At 35.9% G+C, this 16,836-nt stretch overlaps 1 protein-coding gene across 1 annotated transcript; it reads right to left on the bottom strand.

Moving 5' to 3' along the window:
- Positions 1–2,922: 2,922 nt before the first annotated feature.
- LOC106666275 (arylsulfatase B-like) lies at positions 2,923–16,219 on the bottom strand. Its single transcript, XM_014393356.2, has 8 exons — positions 15,744–16,219; positions 9,348–9,507; positions 5,357–5,583; positions 5,032–5,287; positions 4,799–4,956; positions 4,578–4,713; positions 3,682–4,252; positions 2,923–3,599 (listed from the first exon to the last, which is right to left on the bottom strand). The coding sequence occupies exons 1-8, from the start codon at positions 15,855–15,857 to the stop codon at positions 3,299–3,301; spliced, it is 1,923 nt and encodes a 640-aa protein (XP_014248842.1). The 5' UTR covers positions 15,858–16,219; the 3' UTR covers positions 2,923–3,298.
- Between the last annotated feature and the right edge of the window lie 617 nt (positions 16,220–16,836).

The following is a 16,836-nucleotide window of genomic DNA, read 5'->3' on the forward strand; positions in this document are numbered from 1 at the left end:
TAATAATTTTCTGACAATTCAGCCTTCAGAACTGTCTAGTTTAGCAATGTTTCTCACAAATTAATACAGGCTAAATTGTCCTATTATTGAAATAGGAGAGTATTTATTTTTGAAATATTAATTAAAAAAACCACCTCAGAAAATGTGGATGATAGTTGGACCAAAATGATCAGAAATGGCCAAACTTCAAATTATCGCTTTTCTTCTGCCAATTTATTAATAATTTACTAACAATTCAGCCCGGAGTGCTGTGTGTTATTTTAACAATTATTGTTTCTCATAATTTAATATGGGCTGCATTATAATTTAAAAAAAAAAAAAAAAAGCAAACCAGAAGTAGAAAACAAAAATGTTTCAGTCAAGCAATAATGATAGTTGGACCAAAATGAGTAAACTTCTTACTGTTTTGCCATTATATGTACATTGGTACAAATAGTAGAGGTGAATACTATGATAGATTTTGATTTACCCCCTATTTTCAAAATCAGACACCCATTATTAGAAATAGGGACTGACTACATGATCCCGGAAACAATCTTCACAACTCCCTATAAAGTCTCAAAAGACTATAAAGGAGAGGAAGAACACATGAGAGCATCAGATACAGTGATATGGTACACAGATTGCTCCAAAACAAACGAAGGAACCGGATCTGGCGTTTTCTGTACAAGCCCAAAATATGAGCAATCAAACTCATTAGGGAGTACACTTCGGTCTTTCAAGCGGAAATACATGCCATCAATGCTTGTGCCCTGGAAAACCTTAGAAGAGGTTGACAAAAAATCCTTATAAGATCAGATAGCCAAGCAGCCATTAAAGCATTAGCATGTAAAAGAATCACATCAAAATTAGTCAGTGAAGGCATCCAAAATCTCCAAAACCTGGGGAAACACAACAACCTGATGATATCTTGGGTGCCAGGGCACAGGGGAATTTTGGGTAACGAGGAAACAGACATACTGGCCAGAGGAGGATCTGCAAGACCATACGTAGGCCTGGAACCTATCCTTGGAATAACAAAAACAAACATAGAATCCTCCATCACAGAATGGATCCAAGCAAAACAAAAGGAGAAGTGGATAAACTCTAGCGGCGCTAGACACAGCAAACTTTTGATGAAACAACCCTCACCAAGATTGGCAAAAACACTGCTGCAATTGGAGGGGGCAAAACTCAGAGGAGTGGTGGGACTACTAACCGGTCACTGGTGTCTGAGAAAACATCTACACAACATGGGTATATACAGCGATGATCCCATTTGCAGATTATGTAATGATGAGGAAGAAACAGCCACTCATATCATCTTCGAATGCGAAGCAACAGCACAATGGAGGTTTAACCTAACGTACGGAAAAGACTTAGGGGATCAAATTGCAGCAACAGTCAATGACCTGATACTTCTAAGAAGAAGGATTGAGTCTATTGACTGAACTAAGGAACTAAGAAGGTACAATAAGCCAGAAGGCTGCAGTGCCTGGGGAATACAAACCCCGCTTCCTAGTATCCTTTCCACCATACCATATCCCCTATTTTAGACATGCACCTAAAACATATTGGACATACAAATTAATTACTATTTAAAATTTTCCTTACAGGCATTATTTAGATATTTAGTTGTCTTGTAATTCAAGCTTTTCACACGTACAAAATTGAACGGCATAAAAGCAGCTTCTCATTGGAACATTGTGTTGGTGGGAGATTAACAAGTTATTTTTTTATACTTTTTTTATATATTATAAAGGCATACAACCACGATGGGTCAAAACTGCCTTGATGATGAATTAATCAATGAGAGAAGAAAACAGAGAGCGATAAGCCAAGAGGGGCAGGGACATCAAGAGCAGGCATGCCCCCACAGCGAACCGGATACCATAAGACCAGGCAAGAACCAGACACCCAGACCAGCTCCTCTCCACAAAAGGCCTTAGTGGTTAAGACAGTGGAAGACTTCTCAGAGGGCTGCGCATGGTATGCCAGCATCTGCAGCCCTCCCAAGTTCCGGGGGTCAAACTCAACCCAGAGGCCAGCCCCACGCATTCCCCGGCACCGGCCCCCCAGGAGCCACGCCCGCACCCAAGGCCACCCCGCCCTCCTACTCATGGTTTGTCACAATTTATCAGTCAACCCAGTTTCAGTTAGTTACTCAAAAAACTTTCTAATGTTAGCTGGGGAATCTTCAAAATTCGGTCACATTGTTTCCAATCTTATGTTTGACCCAAAGGTCTTCGTAGTTTCTGCATGATGACAGAATATGCTTGATGGTGATTATTTCACCACAAGTTGTGCATCTTGGGCGAGATTCTCTGACCATTAGGTAACCATGTGTTAGTCTTGTGTGACCTATCCTGAGCCTGGCCAGCACGGTTTCTTCTTTTCGAGATCTTTGCATTGCCGTGTCCCACTGTCTGACACTTTCCTTAATTTCTCTGAGTTTGTTATCCTCGATATTTCGCCATTCCGATTGACAGAGGTTCCAAATTTTTTCTTTAAGAAAAACAGCAAAGTCTTCACATGGCACTTCCAGCATGTAAATACCATTCGATACAGCACATTTCGCCTCTCAGTCAGCCTCTTCAAGTCACTCTTACATTTCGTATGTGTGTTTGCACTCTTTCAACCTGATAATGAGCAGTTATGCTCGAAATCCAAATAGTTGTAACCAACAAATTCTGTGAGCAGAACCGCCATTTACAAAAAGTATTTACATGTTTTCTACCTTAAAAATGTGTGATTACTTTTAGAAAGTTATGGTGTAGTTAATTTACTTTTAATTAACTTTAGGGTACTGCAGTACAGAAATATAAAACTCTATTTGTGTTAATTTCTTTACAAATGCTAATTATTGTGAAGTATATTATGTTGACAGGATTTTTTTGTTTGGAGGTGAGTGGGTATTATATAAAAAAAAACAAAAAAAAACAATCTAGGACAATAAACATTTAATCACAATTCTTATAATAATACTGAATGAGTGTCATTAAATGAGTAATTTATGAACTCCTCTTGATTCAGGAACTTTAATAACCTCAAAGGTATAACATTTTTACAAAACAATTTTCATTACAAAAATCTTTTTTTTTTAAGTTTGTACAAATCTTAAATATAAAAACTTAACACATAACACTAGAATAAATTAACCTTTCTGACATAAACTACCTAATACATAAACACATAAGCTTTTTTCTTATAACAAGGTAAATATAATAAAAATTATCACAATTTTCTTCACAAGGAGTACTTAACATTAAAGCTTTAAGATAATTCTGATTTCTTATCGGTTTGGATGAGAACATTTGCTTCACATTTTCCCAGTCATAGATGGTGGATTGATAGTAAACACTGACATGGTCTCTCTTTTATCGGGAGAGACTTTATTTGACAAAACGTGTCTCGGAAATAGTACTAACACGAGCAGTAGGCACATAATAACGGCAGCAATGTAAAATATGACTGGGATGTATTCAGATAGATTTATGTCAAAAAGGTCATCCTGTCGGTCAATTTCGTCTTGCCAATTGGTCCAAGTGTTGTTCCAAAATATTGGGTCGGCAGATGCATCACTTGGCTGGTTTCTTGCTTTAATCATTGTTTTTCGGTACCTAAAAAACCAGGTTATGTAAGAAGTTGATTTTTTCAATATTTTTCTTGAAAAATCATTTTATGAGAAAATTAAATAATTACCTTTCAATGGCTTCTTCAAGAATTCTGACCATATGTGGATTTTTATGGGCTAAATTGTTCCTTTCGCAAGGGTCATATCTCAAATTGAAAAGACAAGGACTTTCCATGGGCCTGCATTCAACGGTGTTGTCAGTTATGTTGTCCAATTTGCACTCCAACTCCGCTTCTCCCCTTAGGTCAAGCATGGTCGGAATTTGTAGTAGATCTAGCATCTTTTGTTCTGGTTTGCTATCTGTGACACTATTTAATGAAGCGGCCAGATGGATTTTATAATATATCTGCTCTTTGATGATGTATGCGGAAATCGCCATGCCAGCTTTCGAGAGGAGGACAGACTGCGGGCTGTATTCTATTCCGGCGTTGTCTCCCGATTCACCGTACCAGCCGCTGTTCCTCTCACCAGTGGGCGATCCGGTGACATACTTCCAATCCCTGACTCTGATCGCTGCATATGGCAGTTCTTCTTCATCTATGTTGTACAGAACTTCATTTCTTGGCGATGGAAGGTCCTCAGACAATGATTTCCACATGTCATAGCCGTCTATCTCTCCCAAGTCTTTCGTATCAAGACCTGAAATTTTTAAACATTAAATAAATAACAAGAAAACTGGTAATTCAAAAAGTTAACTTCTTAACCACAAACAATAGACAATCTTAAATAGAGAACTTGCAAAATCAAATTTTAATTCTTGTGAATAAAATAACTAAGCTTTGTGTCTGTCAAACCTAGACTTTGGAATATGCTCTTTTCTCATTATACCAAAATTTAACTTCAATTTGATTTAAGATTTCAATTTGATATCTGGTTCACACCTAATGCTGATTCTTGGGACCCAAGTGACCCCAAGTTGCAGTTAATTTTAAAAATTATGAAAAAATTGTTAAATGTAAATTACCAGCTAAGGAATACAGGGTAGGCATCCAATCTGTGATGTACATGAGCTGATTAGCGACTCTTTGAGGTTTCTTAAGAAGAGGACTCCACATAGCAGCAACACCTCTGACTCCGCCTTCCCAGGCCGAATTTTTAATCTATTGAACAAAATAAACATAATTAGTGATGATAATCCCACTAAAAAAATTAAGATTTTTGATTTCAAAAAGGAATTGAACTTACACCTCTCAGTGGATAGTTGGATCCTCTGTTCGAGTGGATGCCGTGTGTTGGTGCCCCATTGTCTGACATGAAAACAATTACAGAGTTGTCTAGCATGTTTTTAGCCCGGAGCGCCGCGACGACCTCACCGACAGACTCATCCAATTTCGACACCATTGCTAAAATTAAACGAATTTCAATAAAATTCCCATATTTCATTTTTTTTCTAATTTTTTAATCGTTAAAATCCTCACCGGCATAGACTCTCCTCTCAGGGTCTTTTATATGCGAGAACTTCGCGACTACATTGTCCGGTGCTTGAAAAGGGTCCCTCATGTTTCCAGTATGAGGAGCGAGATGAGCCAAGTACAAAAACAGAGGACTTGACGTATCATGATTTTCAATAACATTGACTGCCTCCTCAGTTAAGAGGTCAGTTGTATACCGCCCTTTGGCAGTCCAGTCCACTTGTAAATTACGCCTCATATCGTATCCATCATACGGTTCGAACTAAACAAAAATATAAATTAAGTACCGTTTCAAATTTATAGAGAGAATTGAGAAGGGTTGTTGACTTACGGTTGCCCGCACAGAATGGTTGTAGTAGTCTTGAAATCCTTGCCAGTAGCCGAAATGCGATTCAAAACCCCTGTATGTCGGTGTGTACTCTTTTCGGTAGAAGCCCAAGTGCCATTTTCCGATGGCGTGGCTTCTGTAGCCGGCTTTGGCAAGTGCTTCGGGGAGCAGGTGCTCATTGAGGCCGAGGCCCCACGGTTCAGCTTCCAAAATCACAAGGTGCTGCATACCTAAAACATATAAAGTTTGTTTTAACAATTAAAAAATATATATTTTACAGATTTCTAGGCATTTGATAGAGTCAACTACAATCTGTTATTGTTAAAAATAAAATATGTCAGGATCACGTGACGATTTTGTCTTAGATTTTAGTTGACCATCATCATAAGCCCTGGACTAGGGAGATAAAAAGATAGTCAATAGAAGAATAGCAAGCTACTCAGACGGCCAGGTGGCACTGATGGCAATTGCCGCATCAATGATAAAGTCCAGAGTCGTTTGGGACTGCATTAGAGCCCTGTTAGATATTGAGGAAAATAACAAACCCGTCTGGGTGCCAGGGCACACAGGGCAGAGGGGCAACGAAGTGGCCATTAAATTGGCCAAGGTATGTTCAATAAGGACACCTATTGGCCCTGAACCTTTTGTGGCTTAACAAACTGCCAAATACGTGAATCCATTAGACAATAGATTAATAATAAGTCCTCTGCTCGGGACAGAGGCCATCGCAGAAAGAAACGGTAGAACTACTAAATCTAGCACGTGTTCGGACTGGAATATTAGCTGGATTGCTAACTGAACACTGCAGACTCCGGAGGCGCAGAAACAAGCGTGGCAGATATTGCCAAGAAGAAGAAGGCGTTGTTGGTGCGAAGGCCGTTGTAGACCGAGATTCCTAATCCTGGGAGAGGAAATCCAAGGCCAGAAGGATTGAGAGCCCTTGAAAAATCATTGAGGCCTGGTAAAAAGCCTCAAGCTTAACGAGGACCTCTAGATTAAAAAAATGCCCAATAGACTAATACTGGTCACGGTACACAGGCCGTGGTAGACAGGAGGCCTATAAAATCTAACTGCAAACCAATTGTTGTATTAAACACTATCAGACTCAAATAATCAAAGTTTGATCTGATGCACATTCCTTCAACGACCTTCCCTCCATTTTTATAACACAACTCTTATCTTTGCTGATGACTTAAAATTTATTGTGCTTGTTACATCTACAGATGACTGTTTTCATTCGTCTGGCTTTGATGGAGTTTTAGGAGGTTTTACCAGATCAAAGCTTCTCATATCTTCACTATAGTGCCATGCCTACTCGCTCCATGTAAGGGGCCAGTGCTTGGCACCAAGTGTGACACACTGAGTGACCATTCTCTACAGTGGGACACCTGTGCGGGGTTTATCCCAAAAGCAGGTGTTCGTGTGTCAAGCGAGTATGGCCTATCCTTAACGTATGAGCATAGATCCCTTCCTTGCATTTCAGGCTATCAAAGAGATCAAAATCAATTGTTCATTTTACACGCAAGACTTGATGATTATGTCATAACAAAAATTTTTAAGGTGTTGACACGCTGCTCACCACCGTAAGGTCCTTGGCTTGAGTCCAGCAGCCCTGAGTTCGACCCGACGTACTAACAAATAGGCTTTTTTCAAAAACTTCGGCACCCCGGGAGTTAATATTATGACATCTACTGTTGCAAACCGCCGTAAAAATAATTTAAAAAAATAAATAAATAAAACTACAGTGCCAAATAACAAAGAATAATGAAGGAGTGTAGATTAGCGCAATAAATTTTATTTATTGCGCCGGAAAGTGGTTTCTGATTGTATTGTAGGGCTTTATGTTAATATGTTTACCACCGGGTTATGATATTGCGCTAATAAATTTTTAAATTATCGCCAATGCACTTGATGAGAGATTGTTTGAAAATTTAACGATAAAAAAAACTTCAGATTTTCCCATGTTTTTTCAGTAACGAGCATGTAATAACGAGTGCGGTTTCGTAATCACTAATCACCAATTGCAGGCCAATTTTCATCTATTGTGAGAAAACGAGATATGTGAGGTGTTTTGAATCGCGTCGGGGGGGGATCAATTAAGCTGAAGTTGGAATGGAAAATCTTCGATTACGACTGATTAATTTCATAAGATCCCTCCGATTTGAGATGGGCAAATATTTTGCAACTCATGCCTGAAATCTTGAGTTCGGCAATAAAACCGGTCTAATATATGTCTGAGAGATGAAGAAATTGGAATTACCACCGACTCAGAATTTACCCAACGTTTAAAACCCTGGTTTCAAACATATTTACTGCAAATAAGCATTTTTTTTTTCAACTAAAAGATATATAAAACTGAGAACAAGATTTAACCATGTTCATTTATCGGAAGAAATAAGCTCAGGATTTCTATTAATTAAAATTTAAACAATCTGACAATATTTACAGGTACATGGGCACCTTCTTTTGAGCCAAAGCCCGCGCAGGTGCCCCTTATGCAGAGAAAGGTTGCTCGATGTGTCCCACTTACTGGAAACATGTCATGTCTTGGCTCCCAACAGGGAGCGTGTAGGCATGCCGTCTAATCTGAAAATGGTACTCGAGCACTGCAGCGGGTTTCTGGGTCCCCTGTTCCTCTTTTTTGGGGAAATTTTTTTTTTATTGTATATAATATGTCTTATGTGTTGTGTCTATGTTTTGTCTGAGTGCATGTATTTATTAGCATGAATGGCGAGAGGTGAAGGTGAAATATAATGTCATCATCGCCCCTCGAACGTTGAGAGCGTATGAGTGTGTGTTCGGGGTCGATGGCAGAATATTGATAAAAGTACTCCATCGGCCACAATCTAGATTAGTTTGAGTATAGGTCGGTGGAGTAATATCAAGTACTCCACCGACCAAACGGAATGAGTGTACTGTATGGATGTATTTATGTGTAGGGTAAATAGAATATAGACTTAGTTGGGGGCTGAAATGACCTAGATGTCGGAAGTCCCAGTCAAAAAAAATAAATTACAGGTCCAGAATAGCAAGGTTGGTGAATCAGACGACACATTTTTACATGACTGTTATTCTACTGGCCTTGGGTAAAATTTTTATTCATTTTGCTACTTTAAAAATGCAACGATTCTCCCTTCCAGAATTTGTACACGATTGTCGATCATTTGGACACATCCTAAGAGGAAAGGGTTGACAATTGTCTTGGCAATAGACGCCTGTCGGTCGGATTCGTCTGAAGGTTCATATTATCAATTTTCAATTTTGACATTAATTAGATGCAGAACTTAGCTATTTAGTTCCTTTTAAAGCTCACATAAAGCTCAGCTTCACTAAAGCTCTCCGTGGCCATTTGTCGCTGAGAATCAAATTGATTACACGACATTTGAAAAATGGCAAAAAGGAGAGAAAATTCAAAAGATGGGGTTGAGATGGGAAGTTAGTTCCGTGTGGATCCAGGTCACGATAGCTCAAGTGGTAGAGTAGCGGCGTATCAAGCCGAAGATCGGTAGTTCGAATCCCGTTCGTGCCATTGACTTTTTTATCTCAACTGAAAACCTTAATTAATTGTTAGCTATTTAGTTTTAGTTGGGTAAACTTGAAACAATCGGTAAAAGCAATTTAGACCTTTCTAAAATCAATTCTGTTTTACGCAGTTTTTTAAGTATAAAAAGCACAGAACTGACATTCTTTGAATTAAAGCGTTGAGAAAAACGGGTTTTGGGCACACGACAGACAAGAATGACACGGAAAATAAACACTTTGAGCCCTGAAGATGATCTCAATAAAGATCGAAACGTTGGAACGATAAAAAAAAATGTTTTTCTAAAACCTACGTCACACCAGACCGCACCTAATGATCTCCAAATAATCGTTGAGAAAAACGTCGCATTGTATTTAAATTTATCCAACACCTTCTAGCATTTTACTTATTTATTTTTGTGTTATCTCGTTTTTGTATTTTTTAACCTGTTAATTAATATATCGATTAATTTACCTGTGTGAATTGGATATTTGCCGGTGAGAAGGGCTGCCCTTGATGGCGTACACAAAGCAGGCGTGTAATGCTGGTTTAGTATCAGGCCGTTGTACGCCAGCGCGTCAATGTTGGGCGTCGGGATTTGATCAGACCCGTGAAACCCGACATCGTTCCAACCCTGCAAAACATTAAAATTTTCTGTTATTTTTCTATCTTATTAATAATTTCTAAACTTCTACGCGGACGATATTGTAAACTGGGGTCGTTTTGAACCTCAAAGGCCTTGGGTGCATGTTCTGGAATGAAAAATAAACCGAGAATGCAGCAATTCGCCGCCTTTTGTAATTACCCTCCGACCACTTTGGAGCTTTAATTGTACCAAAGCGTTAATATATCGTTATTTCGCGATTCGGGGAAATACTCTCGATTACAATTGAAAATATATTGCATTGCATTATTTTGAAAGTTTAAATTTTCTTCACAGCCAAAAACCGACTAAAACATGTTTTTCTGAATGAGAATTGCTTGTCTAAAGAGAAAAACGGCTAAATACACAATGCATGCCAAAAATGTATTAAGAAGAGCAACATGTTTTCTTCACTTTAAATAATTCTTCTTCTTGATCTTCACTTCTAGGCCCCTTTTTATTTTGTAAGAGATTATCGTAAATAAAAAGAGATAAAATAATTTATAAAGACTGCCCTGTTTACACCTCTGAGGTCGTACCATGGCTGACATATTTTTTAAAGCTAGGAAAATGTAAAATTATGAAAAAGTCTTCTAAGCTTACTGTAGGAGGAAACTTTTATCAAACTGTTACAGGAACCTCAGAACAACTGAATACAGGTGCGCTATAAATTTAAAAAATACTAAAAAATTAAAAAAATCAAAAGACCCGATTTATGGCTACCTCATGAGTTCAAGAGACGTAAAGTGGCTTGCTTGGTAAAAAACCTGAATATTTTCTCTAATAATAACTTTGGATTAAAAATGGGTCCAATAAAATTTTGGTCAATCGGCGATGGTCAGGGTGACACGTGCCAAAACCAAATTTTCCGAGGAAAAACCATCGTGCCCTTGCTTCGCGCTGTTTATTCCTAGACTAAACCCAAGACTTTTCCCGAAAAAATAATAATAAGTATAGTAATTATTATATTACTTAAGTTTTTCCGCAGCCAGTTTATTCTACGATTTTTATCCGGCTAGGAATTTGGACAAGTTCATTAAAGGAAAATCAATATGATTGACAGGCCCAAAAATTCTGACTTTATTTCTACTCAAAACTCTAAATTTTTAAATTCTCTAATCGAAGAAATGTAACAAATGTGTTAAAAAAGGACAATATTTTTAAGAATATTATTTTGATTTCCCAACTTTTTTTCAGCAAACAATTTTTATCAGTTACTATAAGCGACCCCTAAGTTTCTAATCTAATGTACATTCATTTCTCTTATGTCTGTCTGTCTGTATTTCTGTCAATGGATGTTTTCGATGTTAAAAAGTTTATATTCGTCACTCGACAAAATGTTAAAATTTGAAATAGTGCTAACCTAAGTAGTTTCATTACGCGTAAAATAGGAAATCATTAATTAATAATTAATGCATATTGAAGTTATACAATGCTTCAATGCACATGGTTTCCTCTTTTATCTAGCAGGTGAATGAATTTCGAGATCCTTGAGAATCAAGATTACTAGGTATTAATAGAAGTTTCTTCTAATAAAACTGTGTAATCCGCCAGCTAATTAAAAAAATAGGTATTTAAAAAAAAAGATAGACTAACAGGAAAACTCCAGATTTTTATACGTCCTTGGTTTTAAGTTGCGTGTGCTCGAATCTCTCTTTTCATTGAAGCAAATGGGTTTAGTACGGCTGAGGTCCGCTCATTCTCGTTGTATTGTAAACAAATAAACGGTAATTGATAAGCCAGGACGGTCAGGATCTGTACTATGTTAGCATCCGTATTAAAAGTAGAAGTTAGGCATAATTGTCTTTGTTGGCCTTCATTTTTCACGAACGTTACATGCTTTCAGTTGGGGCAGTAATCAAGATGCTTGAGGTTGCGGTCACGGCTGTGCCCTACATCACCTGGTTTCTTATGTGTAAATTTAAAACAAGCTTTTTACATCATTTCGTTGAATCTTTAAGTAAGTACTTTGAAGTTTAGCAAAACATGAAGTAAAGATATTGTGAAAATCCCGGAAAAAAAAACAATGTTGAACAGGTACAACACTAGTTTTAGATATGGAAAAAATAAAAAGAATGGCAACAGACCGACTAGGAATTGCACGAATTGCATAATATAAGGGCAAGATACAACCAAAATGGCAAAAAAAGTAAAATCGGCTATCTTCTATAATTGGCCCATAATCGTTTACTAACGACCACGCTAAATCATATTTAGCGTGAGAATCCATATGAAAACCGGTTCGTCAGTGCGGTAACGGGACGTTTTTTCTTGTTATTGTGAGTGACGGAAAAATTGTATGAGTAACGAGGCCAAACAAGGTCTCTCTCGCTTTTAAAATTTTCCTACCGAAAAAGTGCCGAATTTTCGTATACATTTCCCAGGCAGAGTACAATACAAATCTCACTTTCGTTCGTCTGTTTCATCTACTGTTTTGAATATGTTCGAATACTTAGTTTTTAATCAATGAGTGAAATGAAACCGAATTGAGACAAAATAATTATAATTTAATACATCGAAACAAGAATATACAACAAGGCATACGATTTAAAGTGGTAGGAAATAGAGAGCGAAAGTAAGAAGAGGGAGAGAAGTAGAGAGAAAAAAGAGAGAGATAAAGCAATAGATAGATAGGAAGATAGAAAGATAGAAATATAGAGGGAGTGAAAGAAAGAAATAACATATTGATAGATTTTTATTTATTTCAACACGCGAAGTTAAGTTTCTTGGATAGTTTTAATACTTTACCTGAAAGTAAAAAAAGAGAGAGAGGGAGAGAGAGCGAGAGAGAGGGAGAGAGAGCGAGAGAGAGAAAGAGAGAGAGAAAAAGAAAGAGAAAGAGAGAAAGAGAAAGAGAGAGAGAGAGAGAGAGAGAGAGAGAAAGAAATAACGTATTGATTGATTTTTATTTATTTCAACACGCGAAGTTAGGTTTCTTTGATAGTTTTAATACTTTACCTGGAGAGAGAGAGAGAGCGAGAGAGAGAGAGCGAGAGAGAGAGAGAAATGAAAAGCATTGGAGAGGGTGAGTGAGATACAGAGACGTTTGGCACTTATTAGGCAAGAAAATACAATTCACTTTTTGACTTCATTGAAAAAACCTACACCAGATAGATAAAAACGAGAAAAAATTCTAAAGAAAAATATATAATTTTTTTACGTATCCTTGCATTATGTATAAGATATTATTTTAGGTGGATGAACGTTTTTCCTTTTAAGATAATTAATTCTCAAAACGAATTCTCATTGTTTGCCTATATTGTACAAGAGTTTTTTTTTTCTAATAAATTAATTACTTTAATTTTTTTCAACAATTATTCAACGGGTGATTCAATCGCCAATTATTACTCACATCTGAACAAGCCTGTACGTACGAATTCGACAGCGCTAATAAGGCCATTTTAATCTGATAATGACTAATTCACGTCACATTACATAGTGATATGAATATACTGTAGTATACTTATGATTAATTGATTAATTGATTCTGATTAATTATTCACAATACTTTTAAGATTTACAAATTTTTTACGAATTACAATAGTTTAAAAAAAGTTATACTTTGAAATTTTCAAGACAAGTCCCAAGGATACATTTAGAACTAATCACGTGTCAAAATTTCAAATCGGAAAATTAGTCTACCCAATCGTTTTAGGCGGCTGTCTTTATTTTCAGAATTTTGTAAATATATCGCAGAAGTACTTTAAATTTTTAGTAAAAAAATAAATTTTAATAATAATAATTTTTAGTAAAATTATTTTATTTATTGTTGTTCTATGTTTAATTAATTTGCCCTATTTGATTTTTCGTAAACCCTCTTTCTGTGATTTTTTGTTTTTTCTTCGTGCTATTTTTCTTTTTTTTTAATTTTTTTACGAGGGTTCGCAACAAGCAGAGGTTATATCAACTCTCGGGGTGCCGGTGTTTTTGAAAAAAGCCCATTTGTAAGTATGTCGGGTTCGAATGCAGGGCAGCTGGATTCGAACCCGGGACCTTTGCCTTACATTGATGAGCGCCGTGTCAATGCCTAAACCGTTGCGGACACCGACGCCCCCTTCGTTATCGTTTACAGTTTAATTATAAGAAAAGTATGTGACGTCAGATTTTTGTTAAATTTAAATGGTTGATAATCAAAATAAAAAAAATAAAAATCAACCACTAAAACGACAATAAGTAAGTACCGGTCGTAATTCCTTGAAATAAACAGGCGAATTATATTAACGGGAAAAATACAATAAAAATAATATGAACGAATATGTGTATATATTTAATAATTTTTTGGGACTTTTGAACATCCACAAGTGTCCACACTTCACGTAAAAGGCCAGTTCACAGATGAAATAATTATATTCGATCAATTACTCAAAGCAGAAAATAAAATAAGTTTTAACAATGCTGGATACATTGGATATTTTATAGGTGTGATTGATTATTAGTTGTAACCATCAATAAAAAGATTTAAAAATTGTCCTCGCCAATAATCCAGGCCCATTCGTGTATTACTTCTTATTACTTGTAGACCCCCAGAACTAAACTGAATTATTTGCAACTATATTAATATAGTTAATTATTATTCAATAATTATTTTGATGTTTCCAAACTAAACCCTCCAACAAGATCATTAAGTACGTGCCTTTAGTATGGGCAAAAATGACTCGATTTTGATTATTGTAATGGTTTCCTTGCATGAGAAACTATTATAAATTGTCAATTGCAATTCCTTCCACAGGTCCCTCATGAGAGGAGCTGGATTTGCTAGAACATAGTCCATGATAATAGGAGCTTTCCGTATGATTCTAGCTTCTAAAAGCTCCTATGAGCGACCTGTGGAACAGGCCGAAATGCATAGACAAAAATAATACTAAATTAAGAAAGGTTGGCTAGTGCTTTTTAAAAGATGTGTGTGTGAGTGAGTGTTTGTGTGTGTGTGTGTGTGTGTGTGTGTGTGTGTGCGCGCGCGCGCGTGTGAGTGTGTGTGCGTGTGCGTGTGGGTCTGGGTCGTGGACTGGGTTGGGTACATCCAACATTGTTTCAATATATAAACACAAATTGAATCTTCATAGGTTTTACTACAAAAAGTCCCAAATTTGATTACTATGATGAACTAAAATTATTTTAAATTGTTACCAAAAACTTTAAAAAATAAATACATAAAAACTGAATATATAATATATGCTAATACAAAAAGGTCTTTTGACTGATGAAAAAAATAGCTGGATATTTTTCATTATTAAGCAGAAAATATTTAAATCTATTAAATAAATGGGCCTGTTGATCTTTTTCAATAAATTTTAAAAAAAATGTGTGTGTGTGTGAGAGAGGATCTGGGTCGTGTACTGCGCTGTGTAAAGCTGAAATTAATACACATTAAAAACAATTAAATCTTAAAAAGCGAAGAAATAAGCAGTAACTATTTAAATGTATTAAATAATTGAACCTGTTGACTTTTAATATAAATTTTAATTTTAAAAATATTTGTGTGTGTGTGTGTGTCTGGGTCTGTTCTGGGATGTGTAAAGCTGAAATTATTTGAACATAAAAAATTAAACCTTAAAAAATAAATAATAAACCAATTACAACCAAAAGCTTCATTACACTTGGTAAAAAAAAATCGTAAACTAATAATGAACCAAAATTATTTCCAATTAATATTAAAAATTAAGAATTAAAAAATAAGTGAACACAATTTAAAAATATATAATATAACGTACTTCGATAAAAAGGGACTTTTGTTTAATTAAAACTAACAGATGATATTAAATTATTAGCCAGGAAACATTAGAATGAATTAGATAAATGAGCCTGTTGATTTTTTTAAAATAAATTTTAAGTTAAAAAATTGTTTGTGTGGGGTCTGGATGTTTGTGTACAGCTGAAATTATTTACACATTAAAATAAAAATTAAATTTTAAATATATACAAATTAAAGCTTCATTGTACTAGGTTTTACTAAAAAAATGGATTCATTTGGATTAATGAAACTACTCTAACAATAAACTAAAATTGTTTAAAATGAATATTAAAAATCTTAAAAATATAAATATATAACAATTATTGAATCTTTTTTCAATTATCAATTTTCAATTATTGAAATCATAATATTTAGATGTTTTGCTTAAAAAAAGGACTTTTGATTGATGAAAAATAAAAAATAAAAATTAATTAAACGGGACTGTTGATTTTTTAAATATTTTTTTATTGAAAATAAATAAATAAAATGCACTTACTAAATCGTCAGCAATGATGAAAACAACATGAGGGGGTGAACTCCCCCTAGATTTGGCGCTAACTCCTACGAATAATAGGCTTATCGCCACTGCAAGGGCTGAATTGAACTGCATCCTCTGGCTTCTGTCGTGCGTTCTATTTCTTCAGTGCGTCCCCTTCGGAACACTGGACACAAAATACACACAAAGCCAACACCCTGAAAGGTGGATTTGAAATGATCGGCTGCTGGAGGCCGGCTTATGTTATATGCCGAGGAGGGAACGGGATCCCCCAAGCCTAGGGTGGCCGGCTACGTCATCCTCCCTTCTTCCAGACGCCGGCTTCTCCCTTCTTCCAGACGGGAATCATCTCCGGGAAGACCGCCAGACGATTCGTCACCAACACTGACCCACTGCTCCTCGCGTAAATTCCCTGTTATGTTAATACATACGATACCTGACCTCTTACTCATTTAATTAATAGAAATCTCTTCTGATTCCGTTTCAAAATTGATCGCGTACTAAATGAGGCCATGATGAGCTACTAACCGATCAGCGTTGACCTTGGAGATAATGTTAATATTGACAATAACAATCCAGTCCTAGTTGAAAGTGATAATTTATGGGGAAAAAATTCTCAGTGCCTAAAACCCCGAAAATTTTTATTATTTACAAATTAACAAACAAATGTCAAATTAGAATGTTCACCTGCTTATGCCCACTAAGACACTTCTCTTCCCTTCTAGAAGTCTATAATTAAAGAAAATTAAAATAATCACCTCATAATAAATTCAAAAAACAAAACAACAATCACGATTACATGAAATCCTTAACATAGATTTTTAAAACATGCTTTTAACACAATAAAAACATAATTTTTAATTTTTTTGCATATTTGTTCAGCTGCCTGTTGCGAAATCGAAAGTGGGAGTGTGAGAGTCAAGTCCGGTCCACCTGTTCTCGTCTATAATCAATTCAGAATTATCTGATGAAGATCTAAATTTAATTTATAACGTTTATTTAAACTATCCAGATCGTTTTTATTTGAATTATTTTCCTCCATTACGCATAATCAATACTTGACCAAATAAGTTTTTTCCGTTTAAATTAATTG

The sequence above is a fragment of the Cimex lectularius genome, unplaced genomic scaffold (assembly GCF_000648675.2).
Source record: "Cimex lectularius strain Harlan isolate CLEC.00 unplaced genomic scaffold, Clec_2.1 scaffold162, whole genome shotgun sequence".
Lineage (NCBI taxonomy): Eukaryota > Metazoa > Arthropoda > Insecta > Hemiptera > Cimicidae > Cimex > Cimex lectularius.